Source organism: Coturnix japonica, chromosome Z (genome assembly GCF_054131305.1).
Source record: "Coturnix japonica strain WE chromosome Z, WE-NBRP24, whole genome shotgun sequence".
Taxonomy (NCBI): domain Eukaryota; kingdom Metazoa; phylum Chordata; class Aves; order Galliformes; family Phasianidae; genus Coturnix; species Coturnix japonica.
In genome coordinates this window covers 73,395,503-73,411,112 of record NC_140702.1, presented here as the reverse complement: position 1 = coordinate 73,411,112, position 15,610 = coordinate 73,395,503, and the positions used below count along the sequence as shown (strand labels likewise).

Genomic DNA, 15,610 nt, shown 5'->3' with positions numbered 1-15,610 from the left:
AGAACCGTAGAATGGTTGGGCTGGAAGGGACTTGAAAACCATAGAGCCATACAATGGTTATGGTGAAGGGGACCTTGAGGATCACAGAACCACAGAATGGTTGGATTGGAGGGACCTTAAAGCCCCCCAGATCCCATGTCTGCCATGTGCTGGCTGCCCCATTCATGGCACAGGGCCCCTCCAGGGATGGACGCGCCCAAAGACATTCCATGAGACAGTGGGGCAAGATGTACAACAGGGACTAAAAGGCTAAAAAGAATTTTAAAGGGAGGTTCTACTTACCTCCTGTCGTTTCTCCTCCTTCTGAACAGCTTTTTGGTGTGTGCAATTTCAGCTTCGTGAGGCAGCGGGTGGTAACCCTGGAAAACAGGGAAAAGCAATGTTCAGCTCCAAGATACAACAGGAACTGACTGAGCCCCTGGGGAAGGGATGAGTGCCATCCACCGACTGGGCCGACCAGGACAGTAAATGCCATAACAAAGCAAGCTGAAGGCAGAGGTGCAGTTTCCCTGCCTTGTCCTCTCCCCCCAGGTCACCCCATGCTCATCTGGCGTGCTGGTCTGGTCAAGGGAACTCTATATTACTGCTCTACTATGGGCATCATGGGGCTTCATTAACGTGAACAAAGAGCTCTGAGGTTCCTGGAGGAAAGGCACCGTGTGAGTGCAAAGCATTATTTATTTTCCAGGGACTACAGAGCTGTCATAACCGCAATGATTTTTATTTATGTAGCATTGTATTTCCCAGGCTGGCAATAAAAGCCTCGTAAAACTCGCTCCTTCTACTTCCATAGCGATCTGTCTTATCCTTCAAGCCGGTGAATCAGCCTGAACGTCACTGAAAAGAGCCTGGAAATCTTTGATGTCAAGCTGCTTGAAATTATGCTGAGGATTTTCCATTACTGCACTCTGCACTTCTGAGTCCTTCTCACCCATCTGGTCACTTTTCTTTCTTTATACCAAATGCATTGGAGGAGTTTAAGCCTCGGAGACCTCCACTCCTCTGAGTCACAGAATTGCTCAGGTTGGAAAAGACTTTCAAGATCATCAACTCCAACCTCAACCTAGCCATACTACCCCAACTATCAACCAATAAATCACGTCCCTGAGCACCATATCCAACGTGCTTCCATTTGGCTGATGAGTACCGAAGTGAATGGGAAAAGGAAAGGAGGGAGAGCAGACCCACTGCCCAGCCACATCAGCTCTACTTGTTTAGGAAACGAGGCAAAAAAATGAGCACAACACTCAGTGAGACTGCTTCCAGAAGTCGCATTAAGACAGCTAAGCTTGGGGTATTTTTAAGAATTTAAGCTGCATGTCAGAAACATGTGCAAATACAATTACCCTGAAAACTGAAACCATCTCTGCAAAGCATGAGCCAACTTCCTATGAGTCGTCAGAACATCTCGGGAGCTGCATTCTTGCTCGTTCCAAGCAGAAACCATAGGTAAAGTGGTGCCATGCTGCTCCTCCTCAGCCCTTGAGCATCCAGAGGGTGTGAGGGATGGGTTAATTCCATGGGAATACATTTCCCAGCCCAAGGAGGAATGGATTAATTCCATGGGAATACATAGCCCAACCCAAGGAAGGGTGAGTTAATTCCAAGGGAAGATGTCCCCCAACCCAAGGAGGGATGTATTAATTTCAAGTGAACATGTCATGCAGCCCAAGGAAGGATGAGTTAATTGAATGGGAAGACGTCCCCCACCCCAAGAAGAAACATGTTGGTTAATCCCATGGGAATGCATCCCCCAACCCAAGAAGGGGTGGGTTAATCCCATGGGAACACATCCCCCAGCCCAAGGAGCCTGAACAGAACGTAGTGTGCCCGTGAGGAGAAGCAGGCGTCGTGCTCCCAAAGCCGAGCGGTTCCCTTCCTTAGTCCCAGGCATGAGACAATGTTTTGGAAAAAAAAACGTCACCGGTTCCCTACTCTCATCTATTTCAGTGCTTAAGCAGAGCTAAATTTGGAAGGGAGAAAAGTCGACTTTTTTTTTTTTTTCTTTTTGAGTGGGGAGCTGATGTAAAAGGAAATATCGGCGACTTCCAAGGAGGGCGGAGTGCTTAGAGGAGGCGAGGGCATGGGGTGGGTGCAGGCCAGAGTCCCAAGGGCACGGCACACACTTTTATGACATCTCTGTGTTCCTCACTTTGTCTGCAGGCTGCTCCCCACCGCAGGCTGTGCGTGCAGTGCTGGGAGCTGGAGCTGGATCACTGTGGACAATGAGGGTCTGCAATGGCTCTTACAGTTCCATAAAGCACCCCCAGTTGGAAGGGATCCATAAAGATCACCACTTCCAAGTTTGTGGTAGACAGATACTTTATAAAGGTGAAAACTAAGAGCAGAAGCAAAGAAACAAGTTTAGCAAAGCAAACCACCACCCCATGCCCTGCCATGGGTCCACAAGTAGACCTATACATGAGAGAAATTCTTTACTCCTGCCCAACCCAGAGATGGTTCTACGACCTTCAAGGACCCTTCCAACCCAACCATTCTGTGATTCTGTGGTTCTATGACCTTCAAGGACCCTTTCAACCCAACCATTCTGTGATTCTGTGGTTCTACGACCTTCAAGAACCCTTCCAACCCAACCATTCTGTGATTCTGTGGTTCTATGAGCTTCAAGGACCCTTCCAACCCAACCATTCTGTGATTCTGTGGTTCTATGACCTTCAAGGACCCTTCCAACCCAACCATTCTGTGATTCTGTGGTTCTATGACCTTCAAGGACCCTTTCAACCCAACCATTCTGTGATTCTGTGGTTCTATGAGCTTCGAGGACCCTTCCAACCCAACCATTCTGTGATTCTGTGGTTCTATGAGCTTCGAGGACCCTTCCAACCCAACCATTCTGTGATTCTATGGTTCTAGGATCTTCCAGGTCTCTTCCAGCTCAGACATTCCACGGTTCTATGATCTTCAAAGTCCCTTCCAACACAACCATTCTATGATTCGTTGTTTCATCTCTGTGGTGTCCGCATCTGCCTAATGCAGCCTGACTCTCAGATCACAAGACCTCACCCCATGAAGTGACCTTCTTCACCCCATAAGCCTGCTCAGACCCTTCTGCAGAAGATGCTCACAGCTCTGAGACAGCCAAGCATTAAAAGATGACCCAGTCATAAAAGACTGCAAACAAAAGGCTGAGAAAAGCAGCAGGACAGATGGGGAGAGAAAAAACAAAGCTGGGGCAACGGGAGAAGGAAAAGAAATGATCTGATTGTATCAGACCACATGAGATTTATCTCAAGAGCCTTTGTGCCCTCAAGAAACATCTCCACCCCTCCTTATCTTAAGCAAATGGTGGCAGAAGGCCTGGGCTGAGCAAACAGGTCGTTAGGCTGGCAGTGCATGCCGGCAGCTTTGCTCTGTTTTATTGCACCCTCAGCTCAGGGTGGGATTTGTTTTCTGAGGCAGTGGGAAGTGACGGGTGGGGTTGGGTTTATGGAAGATGCAGCAATCTGCCTGCATGACAACAGCAGAAATACTGTGGCCAGAGGGAGGGCAAAAAAATAAACAAATATTGTACTTCCAGAAACAACCCACAGAAGCCATGTAATGGTTCTTCCACAGAAACCCTTGTAATGATGTCACAATCAGGCTTTCATCCACTGATGTGATCGTTTGCTGAAGATATGGGAAGTCTGGGACAGCAAAGAGATGCAAACGTATTCATTTCAGCTTTGCTGTGACAATTCCATTCTCTGGTGCCTCAAGGGGCTGCGTGTGCCATCACTGAGCACATTCAATTGAGAATAAAAATGCTTTCAGTGTCAGGCCAGCATGGTGGGACCAAGAGGTGTCCCATGGGATGAGTGGTGTGGGGATCAGCTCCATCACCAAGGCCAGCATTTGCCACCACTGTCAGCACCCTGAGCAAAGCCACCTCCTGGCAGATTGCTTACCAGGATCCCTTCCCCTTCCAGGAATTCCCACCAAACCAGCCTGCCATCCTCTCTCCCCTCCGACACGAGGGGAATTTTCTGCCTCTTGAAAGAAAAGGGCTGTGGCACCAACCAAAGCCTTGACCTGATTTGGAAGCCATGGAAAATACCTAACAATGGCAGGAAGGGCCCTGTAAATGATTTCCTCTGCATTAAAATTGAAGTGATAAATCTGTTCCTTCAAACTGCAAGCTATTTGTTTTTCCTGGAAGGTGCTATTGGAATAGATGCTTCTGAATAAGGAATCCTTTGCTGCTCTTTTCTGCACAGGACTAGAATGGCTCGGGTTGGGTTGGAAAGGATCTTAATGATCATTTAATTCAGGACCCAGTGCCAAATGAAAAGAAAATGCAACAATTTCATGCTGTGCTCAGCCATCAGAGACAGAGCTAGATTCAGTTACTGGGCTGTCCAAGGGGATGGTGCTTCCAAGGGGGATGAGGGCAAAGATCCTGGAGGAGGGATGCTCTGCAGACCGTGGGGTAGGACGTGCCTGCCCAATGAATCATGGCACTGAGCAGCACGCCCATCGTATGGCAGGCATAGGAAGTTGTTTCTTGGGGGATGTCCCGGTTTGGAGGATTTCCTGATTAACTGCATCTTTGGGGAGTGTGCCATAAGTGCAGGCTGCCAGCAAAGGCTGAGTGCAGAGGTGCACTGAGTGTGCTCCGAGAGGGGATTTTTCACATACAGATGATGGGGATCAGGATGGTCACAGCTAAATATCATCCCTTCCTTAGTTTCCACTAAAATTCTGGCCTATTTCCTCTGGGGCTGCCCTCCCATATTGCCCCAGGGATGCAAACTCCTGTGGTCCCATTTGATGAAGGCTACTGACAGTTTATATGACCTCTCCCAAATCCTGGGGCATTTTAATGAGTTGCTAACTACACACATGCAGTCCCAGGGTTTCAGCTCTTCCCACCTCTTTTCTCTAGCATGCTACCAGCAATGTGGACACCCAACTAGGCAGAAAACTAAATACATGGTGCCAGCTTCATCTCACTGCATGCAGCCCAGAGATAAAAGGGTGGATATAAGGAACAGTTTCCTCTCTTAAGAGCAGTGATGCAGTGGCACAGGCTGCCCAGGGAGGTGGAGGAATCTCCATCCCTGGAGGTGTTCAGTGATGGAGATGTGGCACTTGGGGATGTGGTCAGTGGGCATGGTGGGGTGGGTTGGGGATCTCTGAGAGCTTTTCCATCCTTAATGATTCTCTGATTCTATAAAAACAAAAGCCAGAGAGAATAGCAGAACAGCCCAGGGTGAAGCTGCCCACGTGGGACAAAGGCTGCAAATGCAATTAAAGCATTAGAATAATTCATTAGAATAATTAATACTAATGAGCTGCTCAAGGAGGAGGTTGAGCCACCATCTACGGAGGCGTTAAGAAACATTTAGATTTTGTACTAAATGACACGGTTTAGTGGGGACGTATTGGTGGTATATGGATGCTTGACTGGATGACCTTGGCGGTCTTCACCCACCTTGGTGACTCTGTGATTCTATGATGCTCCAAGTTAAATGCACTTTGAACCTTCCCCAATGCCTTCTGCCAATGACTGACAGTGAGTTTTCTGGGGTCTGTTCTTAACGCTCAGCCCCACGGCTCCTGAGTCAAACATAGTTCAGAGATGATAAAACTTGAAAACCCAGGTGAAGCTGCAGACGTGCAGAGCCAACAGAGCACGGCGCACACTGGAAGCCTTGGAGCCAGGCACTCCAGATGCACCGATTCAGACATGCGGTGCCATAGGAAGAATATAAATAACAGACAAAAAAAAATCCCCTTTGTTACCAGAATCCGCAAACCCACCATCGCTTACAATCTGACTTAGGAAACAGAGCTTTTTTCCCATGTTCAAGCAAAATGGGAACAATACTTTGCGACTGGAAGCAACTCTGATTGTTTTCACTGATGTTATTTTAGTGTTGTTTAGGTTTATTGTTTATCTGTATGCATTTCCTCTAGCCTGGTCATGCTCGAAAACAAGCCTTACTGTCGGCAGTAAGTCCCATCCAGAAATAAATACACTTATCCAGTAAATACAGATACAACCACAGCGCTGCTTGCACTCTTACATGCTGCAGCATCACCTTCAGCACTCAGTGATGGTCTCAGAGCAGATGGATTTAACTCAGTGTGGTCCCCTGCTCTTGCTCCCATCAAATTTGAGGTTCAGCCATGGGACTCTCCCCAACCCCCTGTTGCCACCAACTCCATTGCTGACCACATCACACTGGGTGATGGACACAAAGCTGCTGGAGGTTGGAAAGCCTGGGGCTACACTTGGAAAAGTCTTTTTATCCAAAACCTACTCTATAGGACAAGTAGCAAGGCAGCAGAATCTGCTTCCCCACATCTTGGGTGAACTTCAGGCAAAAACACAACAACAATTCCTACTCTCCAGGCACTAGTCACACAACAGCCTTTCTGCCAATGAAAACATGGGCTATGACCACTGTTGTGATGGCTGTCAAGAGATGGCCAGTGCCTGAACAATTCATTTTGCATTCAGTGAAGTGCCTCCAGGCTGTGTTTTGTTAGAACCCAATAGGGACAAAGAAGAACCAGTAATAAAATATGACAAATGAAGCATGCCACACCTCCTAGCTAGGGCTTTTTTAGCTCTGTTGGGTGTAGAAGCCCTTTCTGTAGGTCTTTTCTAGCCCTGAGTAGGAGCCCTTCTTGTAGGGCTTCTTTTAGCTCTGATGGGGGTAGGAGCCCTTCTTGTAGGGTTTCTTTCAGTTCTGATGGGGGTAGGAGCCCTTGATAGCATGAATGGATGTGTGGTGGTTAATACAGGAGCTCAGCTCTAAAGGTTGGTGATGAAGAGCAATAAAGAACTTAAATGAGGCTGCTGAGTGCTGCACCCAAAGTGGTTTTGGGCACCTTGCTTCTATCCAACTCCTTGCCCACCTGCTTCCAAGAGTGCAGGGAGGGCAGACAACGCCACAAGCCCTTCCAAGATCAATTCATCAGGAGTCTTGGTGCTCGGCAGCCTCAGCCCTTCTCTTCTTATCAAGGCCAAAAAGATAGATGTAAGATCCATGGCTCCTGTCCAGGAAGAGCATCAAGTGAGGAGCACCACCGTCTCCAGCAAATCCGAGCAACAAAAGTGAGAAAAAAAAAGAAAAAAAAAAGAAAAAAAAGAAAAAAGAAAAAAAAAACCCAAAATTTCCCACCAGCTAAGAAAAGCTGGAGGTTAATATAAATTCCACGGGTTGGAGCAGGGGGGGAAATTGAGCTGCATTCAAAGACTCGGTGGCTGACCACGCTTCTTTCGTCTGGCAACTGTGCGCTCCCTGAGCAGAGTTATTGAGGAAGTGAGACGAGCACTATATTTGTTCCAGCTGCAGACTTCCCTTAACCCCTGGTAGTGGTGCTTTAAACAAAAAACACTCCACTGCTTGTTTTCTGACTCCGTTTCCATGCTCGTCATGGTGGCAGCTGTTAGCTAAAGGGGTTGTGATATGTAGATTAAAAGCAATGAGAGAACCGCTGTGATGCAAGACTGAAGGCTGGATGAGCAAGAGGAGAATGAGAACAAGGAATGAGCAGGAAAGGAAAAGATGGAGCCATTATAAATGCTCGTACTAACGCAGGAGTCCTTTGGGTTGTAAGTGTTAACGCAGCCATGCAAATGCCTGCAAAGATTTATGAGTTAGGTCATTTATCTGCCTGGCTTCCTCTCTTCTGGTGATAAAACAAGGCTCTTCCATTGCACTACAACTCTTCTTTCTCGTAATTTAAGAGGAAAAATGCAATCTCGGAAACGATGCGGAAGGATTTCACTGTGAGAGCAGCAAAACACGGAGACACTGAAATTGAAATACCTGCTCAGGGATTCAAATTGTTACCATTCCCCCCTAAAAGGAGAGCGCACCACTCCTGCTGCACCCACCACAGAACAACCCATCAATGCTGGGATATGCTGGCGGGTGCCAGTGCCATCCCCCTCCATCACAGAGCACCCGGCCCCAGCGAGACATCAGCACACCACTTGCATTGCCCGAATCTGCTCTTTAAGTCCACTATTTGCCTTGGCCAAAAGCCAGCAGAGCACTTAGGTACATGCTTAAAGTTAAGCACAAGGGTAAACAGATTGAAGTCAGTGGGACTTAAAATTAAGCACATATTTGAAGGATTTGCTGGCTAAGGGCCTTAGCCCCAGTGTCTCATGTCTAACTCACATGATTCTAGGCTTATTGGCTCCTCCTGTCCTCACCTCCCCTCTATCGGACCAGGCAACAAGCAGTTTATGCTTTACCACCATGGGAGAGGTCGGCTTTTAAAGAAACCCTGTCCATGGGCAAAGTATGCCTTTCATTAATTATACCTGCCTGTGAAATACCTTCCAGAAATCCCCACCCAAACAAAGCCTCAGGAAAGGAAATAACGGAAATTCTTGATGGTTTCCATGGGGGAAACAGTCCCAGCTGGTGAGACGAGGAGCACGTAAGATGAGGCTGATGACTGCTCCTACTGTACACGGCTCCCAACCAGAGACAGTCCCTAAAGGATCAGGAAACAGCCCGTCACCGTCCTGATTATCCTTGAGGATAAGCCCTAGATGTGGCTCTCTGTATACATTCAGATTGTGCCTCACCACTCCACAAAACCTCTTGGTGGATGATGGGTTGGAGTTGGGTGATCTCCGAGGTCCCCTCCAACCCAACCACACTGTGAAGCACCTAATGACCAATCTTCCAAGAGGCCACTGAGCTTCTAATGGGCTAGAGGTCTCCCTGGACTCCTGCTTGATTCCTTGTCTTCCATGCCCTTCCACATGAACTTTTTTTCAATGCCATCTACCCTTGCAGGAACCTTGGTGGCTACACAGGCAAGACATAAAGACACAGGCAGAAAAGATGAGCAGAAGCCTGGAAACTTGGACACAGGAGACAAAAGTTTGCTGCTGATTTCTCCAGAAACAGGACTGATCTCAACAAGAAGCAGCAAGTTGTCTAGACTTGACAGGAGACTCATGGAACATCAGCAAGTCCTGATCTCCTCGCATACATATCCCCATCCAATCCATCCCCAACCATCCTCTGCTCTGTTCCAATCTGCTCCTGAGCAGCCAGTTTCTTTCCCAACACGACCATCTGATCTGTTTGTGCTACTCGTACTGACGGCACTAAGTAACCAAAGAACTTTGGGAAAGCACCTGTGAAAGAAGCCTGGGTTACCCCATCCAAGTCCCAAGATACTCCAGATCTTCAATATCCTCCCATATCGCCAAAAAGCTTTTCATCCAGCTTTGCATGGAGCTGGATGAAGACCACCATGAAATGGGAAGAGCTGCTCACTCCAGTAGCTCTCAGAAGTTGAGGACTGGCAGAACAGATACAAATCCTCTTGTATGCTTCCAACACTCGCAATACACTTCCATGGCCTCGCTGATGACGGCCGGTCATGCACTATTTCCTCTTCCAGACGAGGAAAAGCAGCGCAAGAGCTGCATCACCAGGATCTTGATTTGGCATTTGCAGAGGAGGAGGAGACACACGTTGACACCACGGGGAGAGGAGTCACGGTGCTTTTCGGATCATGTCGGGTCGCACGTACGTTCACGGCCAGCCCCCAGTTCTCAGCACGGAGGTGCAACCTTGGAACGGCGACTTCCTCCAGTGCTTCAGGAAAGCTCTGGAGCGCGAGGAAATCCTGAGCATCGCCAGCGACACGTTATCGACACAGCGAGGAGATAATAACGGCAGGAACTGCCTTGCTGCAAAATCACCGTCGTGATTCATGCGACTGCTCGGTGCCAAGGCCTGGTGAGCTGTCACACGTGCTGTCCACCAGTCACCGCAGAAAAGGTAGAAATAAATAGAGGTGGGTTCCTACCATTTGATGAGCACCGTCCATTCTCCCTTTAGCGCATCATACAGCTCACTGTACTGACCTCACCTGCTCACAAAGGTCCACAGATCCCACTGCCTCCTTCGGGATGGTCTGACAGATGTCAAATGCCATGTGGCTGCCCTGCTGACATCTGGAATAAGTAATGCTGCTTGTGGTGGCAGGACACACCGTGCTCTGCAAATGGCACTCAGGGCTGTTGGGTGACTGCTTAGAGTTCAGAAAAAATTATAGTCAGAGAATCGTAAGGGCTGGAAATGACCACTAAGATCACCAAGGCCAATCATAAACCCATCCCCACCATGCCCACAACCACTTCCCTCTGCATGACCACAAAATGCACAGCAGTCCTGTAACCTGAGTGGGCACAAAGAGATACAGGTGGCCTTGGTGAGCACCCCATCATTCTGGTGAGGAAGGGGAAGGTGCTGTCATGGCATACAGACAGAATATGTATGTGGAAGAACACCTATGTCAAGGGGGTCATGGCAAGGAGACAGGCTGCTGTCAAACAAAATTCCAAGAGAAACAGCAGAGTCCCCATCCCTGGAGGTGTTCAAGAACCATAGAGATGTGGCACATGGGGACACGGTCTGGGCATGGTTGGGGAACGCTGGTGATGGAGATCTTGGAGGTCCTTTCCAACCTTCATGATTCCATGAGATACTCCTGAGAACCTTCTCCACAAACACCTTCTCCAGCACATTAATGCTGCACCAGAAATAGAGCACCTCAGAGACTCCACTTTTGTTTTGTCTTTTTCCTCCCTTTATTTTTATTTTTGTTTTGCAATGCAGTATTGCTAAACTCGCAGAGCAGCTCCAGAGTCTTTCTTTAATGTCACATGCACAGCTCGAGTCCCCAAGGCCCCAGCAGAAGCGGCCCGGGATATTTGCACATACCCCTCACAATGGAAGGAAGAGGGTGTAGGAGGGAGGATCAGGCTGCTGACCCCTTTATTGTTCTTGGGCCAGAAGAAAGCTTCCTCCTGGCTTAAGAACCACGGCGCTGAAAAAGTTTTCCAGCCAGAGCAAGTCGTATGGAGTCACTGGGGCTTTTTTTTTTCTCCCTTGTCTCCCTCCTTCCCCTGCCTCCCCCCTTCGGCCAAGCGACAGGGAGTCACAGGGTTGAGCTCCATTCACAAAATACCTGCTGCACATCACGTAGTCCTTCCCCCCCCCGGCAGCACAGAAAGGCGCTGGAGCTCATGCAAACGAAAATAAACCTTCTTTTTTTTCCCTCTACAGACTTGAAGAAAATTTAAAAAATAAATAAATAAAAGAGAAAGAAAGGACCCCGCTCCCAGACTGACGCCTCCAACGTGAGCACGCGCCGGGGAAGGGGTAGGCAGCGGGGAAGCGAGGCGACGATACAAAAGGAAAACAAAAACCAGCAAATTCTGCTCAGAAAGGATTAAATGGAGGTTATTTTCCCAAAAAAACAGCCCTCCATTATATAATGAGGCTTAAGTCAGGAGTCATGGGGGTCACACGATGCAGCAGACTGGAAAAACCAAAGTGCGGAGCAGCCTTCTAATTGTTAAGCCAGGCACACAAAAGAAATATGAAATAAAAAGCAGAATGTGCCAGGTGGGTGCTCACACACTGGTGGATGCATTTATCCCCCCTCACACTTAAGCTTTTTCTGGCTTAAATGCATGCTGGGATTTCTGATTGCCAGGCATCTTTGGTTCTCCATGACCTTTCAGATGGGTTTGTTGTACAACCACCACAGCCAACATCTTGACTCAAGCTCAGGCACAAAGGCACCACCTGGGCCTGATTCTGTCTCCACAGAACCTTGCAGTGAGAGTGATCCTCCTCACCCAGCACCTGTAGGGATTGCTGGAAACCTAGGTGGCATCCCAGGTATTTGCTTTCTTCTGAACGATAACAAATGCAAATTTATGATTCATTTTTTACTTTGGAGAACTAACTTTAAGTAAAAGTTATCACTTCAAGGTGACAAAGACCAGGACAGGGCATCTCTACTCTCATCTACTTGGTAAAATCATGTCCAGGCAACTGCTGACCCCAAACCTCAATATTCTTACCTAACAATGTTCAGCAAGCCACAGTTAAGAAGTTGGATTTTGTATTTTTTTTATCCAGTGGCGTAGATGTCAGGTCTCCCTACCCAGGACCTCCAAGCAGAAACAGCCATAGTCTGCTGCAATATCTGCTTGTTTTGCTCAGCCAAACGGAAGCAAACTGCCCCTGTAAGCACATATATTTGCTTTCCGTTTGGAGGGGAACCTCAAAAGAATATACAATGAGAAATGAAATAATCAAGAGAGCCACAAAAGCAGGAAGAAATGAAGCTTTATCATTCTCCAGTAGTTCTGTTGTTCGTATGTTACAGGAATCAAGAAAAAGAGGAGAGGAGAGGGGAGGGAGATGAGGAGGAGAAGGAGAAAGGAGAAGAGAAACCCAACAATGAGCAGTTCTCCATGGCTGTACCAGCAGGTGAAAAACAGGGCAGAGGAACCCTGCCGGGCCAGAGGACCAAGAGCCACTAGGATGGCACTCTATGGCCAAAGGATGGCATTTCTACAGACCACTTTGCAGACCACGACTCCATCTTGTTTCTCCATACAAGTGCTGCCAATGCACAACTCTCACACCACTCATACATTTGTACCACATTCCTTCCACTATTTATATTAATCTAGATTAGAACCTTCAGCCCAGCAACCCAGAGACTTGGAGATGGTACAGTCTTCTTTCCATGAGCTGTCCTACATCCCAGAATGGTGACGCTGTCATAGTCTGCCCAGGAAACTGTGAATGTCCCATCCCTGGAGGTGCCTGAGACCATGCAAGGGGCAACCTGAGCTGGGGGTACACCCAGCCCGCAGCAGGGGTAGGGCTGGGGGGGCTTTGTGGTCCCTTCCGACCCAACCATTCTATGGTTCTATGACTTTCAAGGTCCCTTCCAACCCAACCATTCTATCATCCCATGGTGCTATAGTCCTAGCAGATGAGCAACCAAGCACTTGCCATCTCTAGAGCCAGTAGAAAAGCACAAAGAGTATCTTAGAAAACAAGACAACCCAGAGGGTATTTTAAAAATCGTAACCCATGGAGAAAACAGACAGGAACACTGAATAGATTCTTGCTTACTGAGCTCGGTCTGCTCCCACAGGGAGCAATTCCCTGCACAAACAATCTTTATTTTCCCATGAATGAGACACAGGGGCGTCGCGTCCAGCACTGAACTCCCCAGTTAAGGGACAGTTTCTGACCGAGTCACCTTGCATTGCAACAAACCCTCATCCTGCCACCGAATAGCCTATATTTACACCCTGGCTATATATACATCTCCCCAGGCAGCACGGCGTGCTCAACCATGGCGCAGAAGGGGATGTGCTTACCTGCTGCCTGCAGGCAGGAAGCGCCTTGCAGGAGGTTCTGGTCTCATTCATTGTGCTGCCGCTATTTCCATCACAGCAGAGGAAAAGCAGCACATGGGGGAAGCATCTTCTGGGCAAGGATAAACCTTAAGTGTCACAGGAAAAATTAAGCACCTATTTTGTCAGATGTGGGTTGATGACAACCCGCATCAGTAGAACTGTTAGAAGGAGCTGTGCTTCTTAAAGCTCCTCTGCCAGCAGGGATGTGTGCCCACCCCTCTGCTTTGTAGGCAGAAACCCCCCCTTTCCCTGTATTTATTATTTCACAGAGAAATGCGGAAGGGGATTAAGATGTGGAAGTGGACAAGCCAAGGAGAAATCTGCTTGGCCAAAGAGGAACTCAGCTGTTGTTTGGGATCCTTATAAACTTGGATTTTATTTATGTATTTTTTTCTTTCTTCTGCTCCTTCCAACAACATTTTAAATATCATTCTGCTCTGCAAGTGACTCCGGGAAAATACTCAGCAGAATTCAAGGCAGAGCTAAAAAGGACGTCTCAGGCTTCTAATAAATCCTCTCGGAAAACAAAGGAGATGTAACACCTTTTAGAAGTCAAAATTCAGGCAGGATTCTGGGGTCAGGGAGTTGTGTTATGGTGTATAGAAAAGACTGGGAAAGAACAAAACCAAACCTTACAGGCTTTCTTTAGGTATTACAGAGCTGCATGAAAACAAACCTTTTTGAAAGGAAAGTCAGGTAAAAGCCTGAGCAAAGCCTGGGCTGCTCTCTGCTGGGCTCGAGCCAGAGTTCAATGTGGCACTGTCTGAGAGCCTCAGACACCCACAGCACTGTTCTTTATAATCCAGTCCCCATACAAAAACCAGCAGATTCCCTGGAAGATCAATTCTCAGGTCTGGAACTAGTGGTGAACTCTGAAAAACAAAATATCAGGCCTTCCCTCCCCTGTCCTGCAAACACCACTGCCCCATCCTCTCTGTTAATGTGCATGTGGCCGGCTGCAAGCCATTGCTCCTTGTTGGGAGAAGCTGCACCCCTACATGCTTTCCCTTTCCATCTCTTCCTCTCACAGTGCTTCAGTCGCTACTTGCTTGCTGCCAGGCTCCTTTTCTGCATCACTCCAGCTCCTCCAAACCCCCCAAATTCCCATTGGTAAGTCCAGCCTAAAGCTGCAGCTCCATCCCATCCCAAAGATAAGCTGCAAAGCATCCCAAATTCAAACACTTTTCTTGTTCTTAGAGTCAAACCAGCACCTGGACAACTGGGGTCTGAGAAGTAGCAATGGTTCTGCTGTGGATGTCACTGCCATCCCCACTGCCCCCCTGCTGATGTTGGCACATCCTTCTGCATGGGGCAGATAAAGGACAAAATGTGACAGGATGAGCCCCTGCATCAAATGGGCAGCATCACCTTCCACAGCAAGTGAGGACCTCCTAGCACACATGGCACCACTCTTTGGTGTGAGGAACGTGGTGTGGGACCAACCCTTGCACAACAGTGCAAGTCCATGTCTGCAAAAGCCCTGCAAGCAAGCCAAAGGGCACAACTGGAGATGTCAGATTTCCAAGAAGGGCTGGGTGGCATCGTGTGGCTGCAGAGCATGTCCCACCCCTGGGCACAGGATGGGTGCAAGACGCTGCATTTTGCTGCTTGGAAAAAGCCCTTGGAATAAAGTCCTGTTTCCTCTGCATGGAGCCCGCTCTGGAGCTGTGCAGCAATGCTGCAGTGCCCTCTAGTGCTGCAGGGTCCCAGCTGTCACCAAGCAGCAATCCCAAGGCCACACTCCCCATCCCATTCATTGCCCTCTGGTGGTCTTCAACCATGGTTCCCCATCGCACAGCCACTGATGTCACAGTGACTTCGCCTCCCAGCAGCCAAAACCTGAAACCTTCAGGGGTGTGAGATCAGTCACCCTCACCCCTTCCACACCCAGAACATCTCCAAACCCAGCCTGCCCAACCAGGACACAGACATACCCCAACCTCTCCCCTCCTGGCAGCAGCTCGCTGTAGGCCTGAGACATAAAACACCCTTATAAAGCAAAAAACCCACTGGGAGACCCACCGAAGGGTTACAGGCAACCACGTCTCCCCCAGCCCACTCCTTTTCCCAAGGAAACAGTTCTTGCCAGTTGGATTCAATGCCACAGCAAAATGGACTGCGGGAAGATGAGATCTTACCGGAAATCACAGCAATAAAGGCTTTCTGCTCAGCAAGCAGGGATGTGAGTCTCAGTGCGTTGTGACCTATGATCAACCATGGCTCTCTGCCAGGGGTTTTCCGCAGCAGTTTCAGCATTGGAAAGACCCTTGGGAGATGGGAAGCTGGCTGGTAAGACTGAAACCTCCTCTGAAGGCGGTGCCATGCTCAGCAGGAGCTGGAAGGGGCGGGGGGATGATGGAGAGGGGGAGCTTGGAGCTCCCACTG

General features: G+C 48.6%; 1 protein-coding gene across 7 annotated transcripts in view; it reads right to left on the bottom strand.

Moving 5' to 3' along the window:
* CTIF (cap binding complex dependent translation initiation factor) overlaps positions 1–15,610 on the bottom strand; it is a 75,801-nt gene that overhangs the window by 34,953 nt on the left and 25,238 nt on the right. For all 7 annotated transcript variants that reach the window (XM_015887218.3, XM_015887219.3, XM_015887220.3 and 4 more), the window contains one exon: positions 283–359. In XM_015887218.3, coding sequence (XP_015742704.2) covers positions 283–359 — 77 coding nt within the window. The remainder of the gene's footprint in view (positions 1–282; positions 360–15,610) is intronic.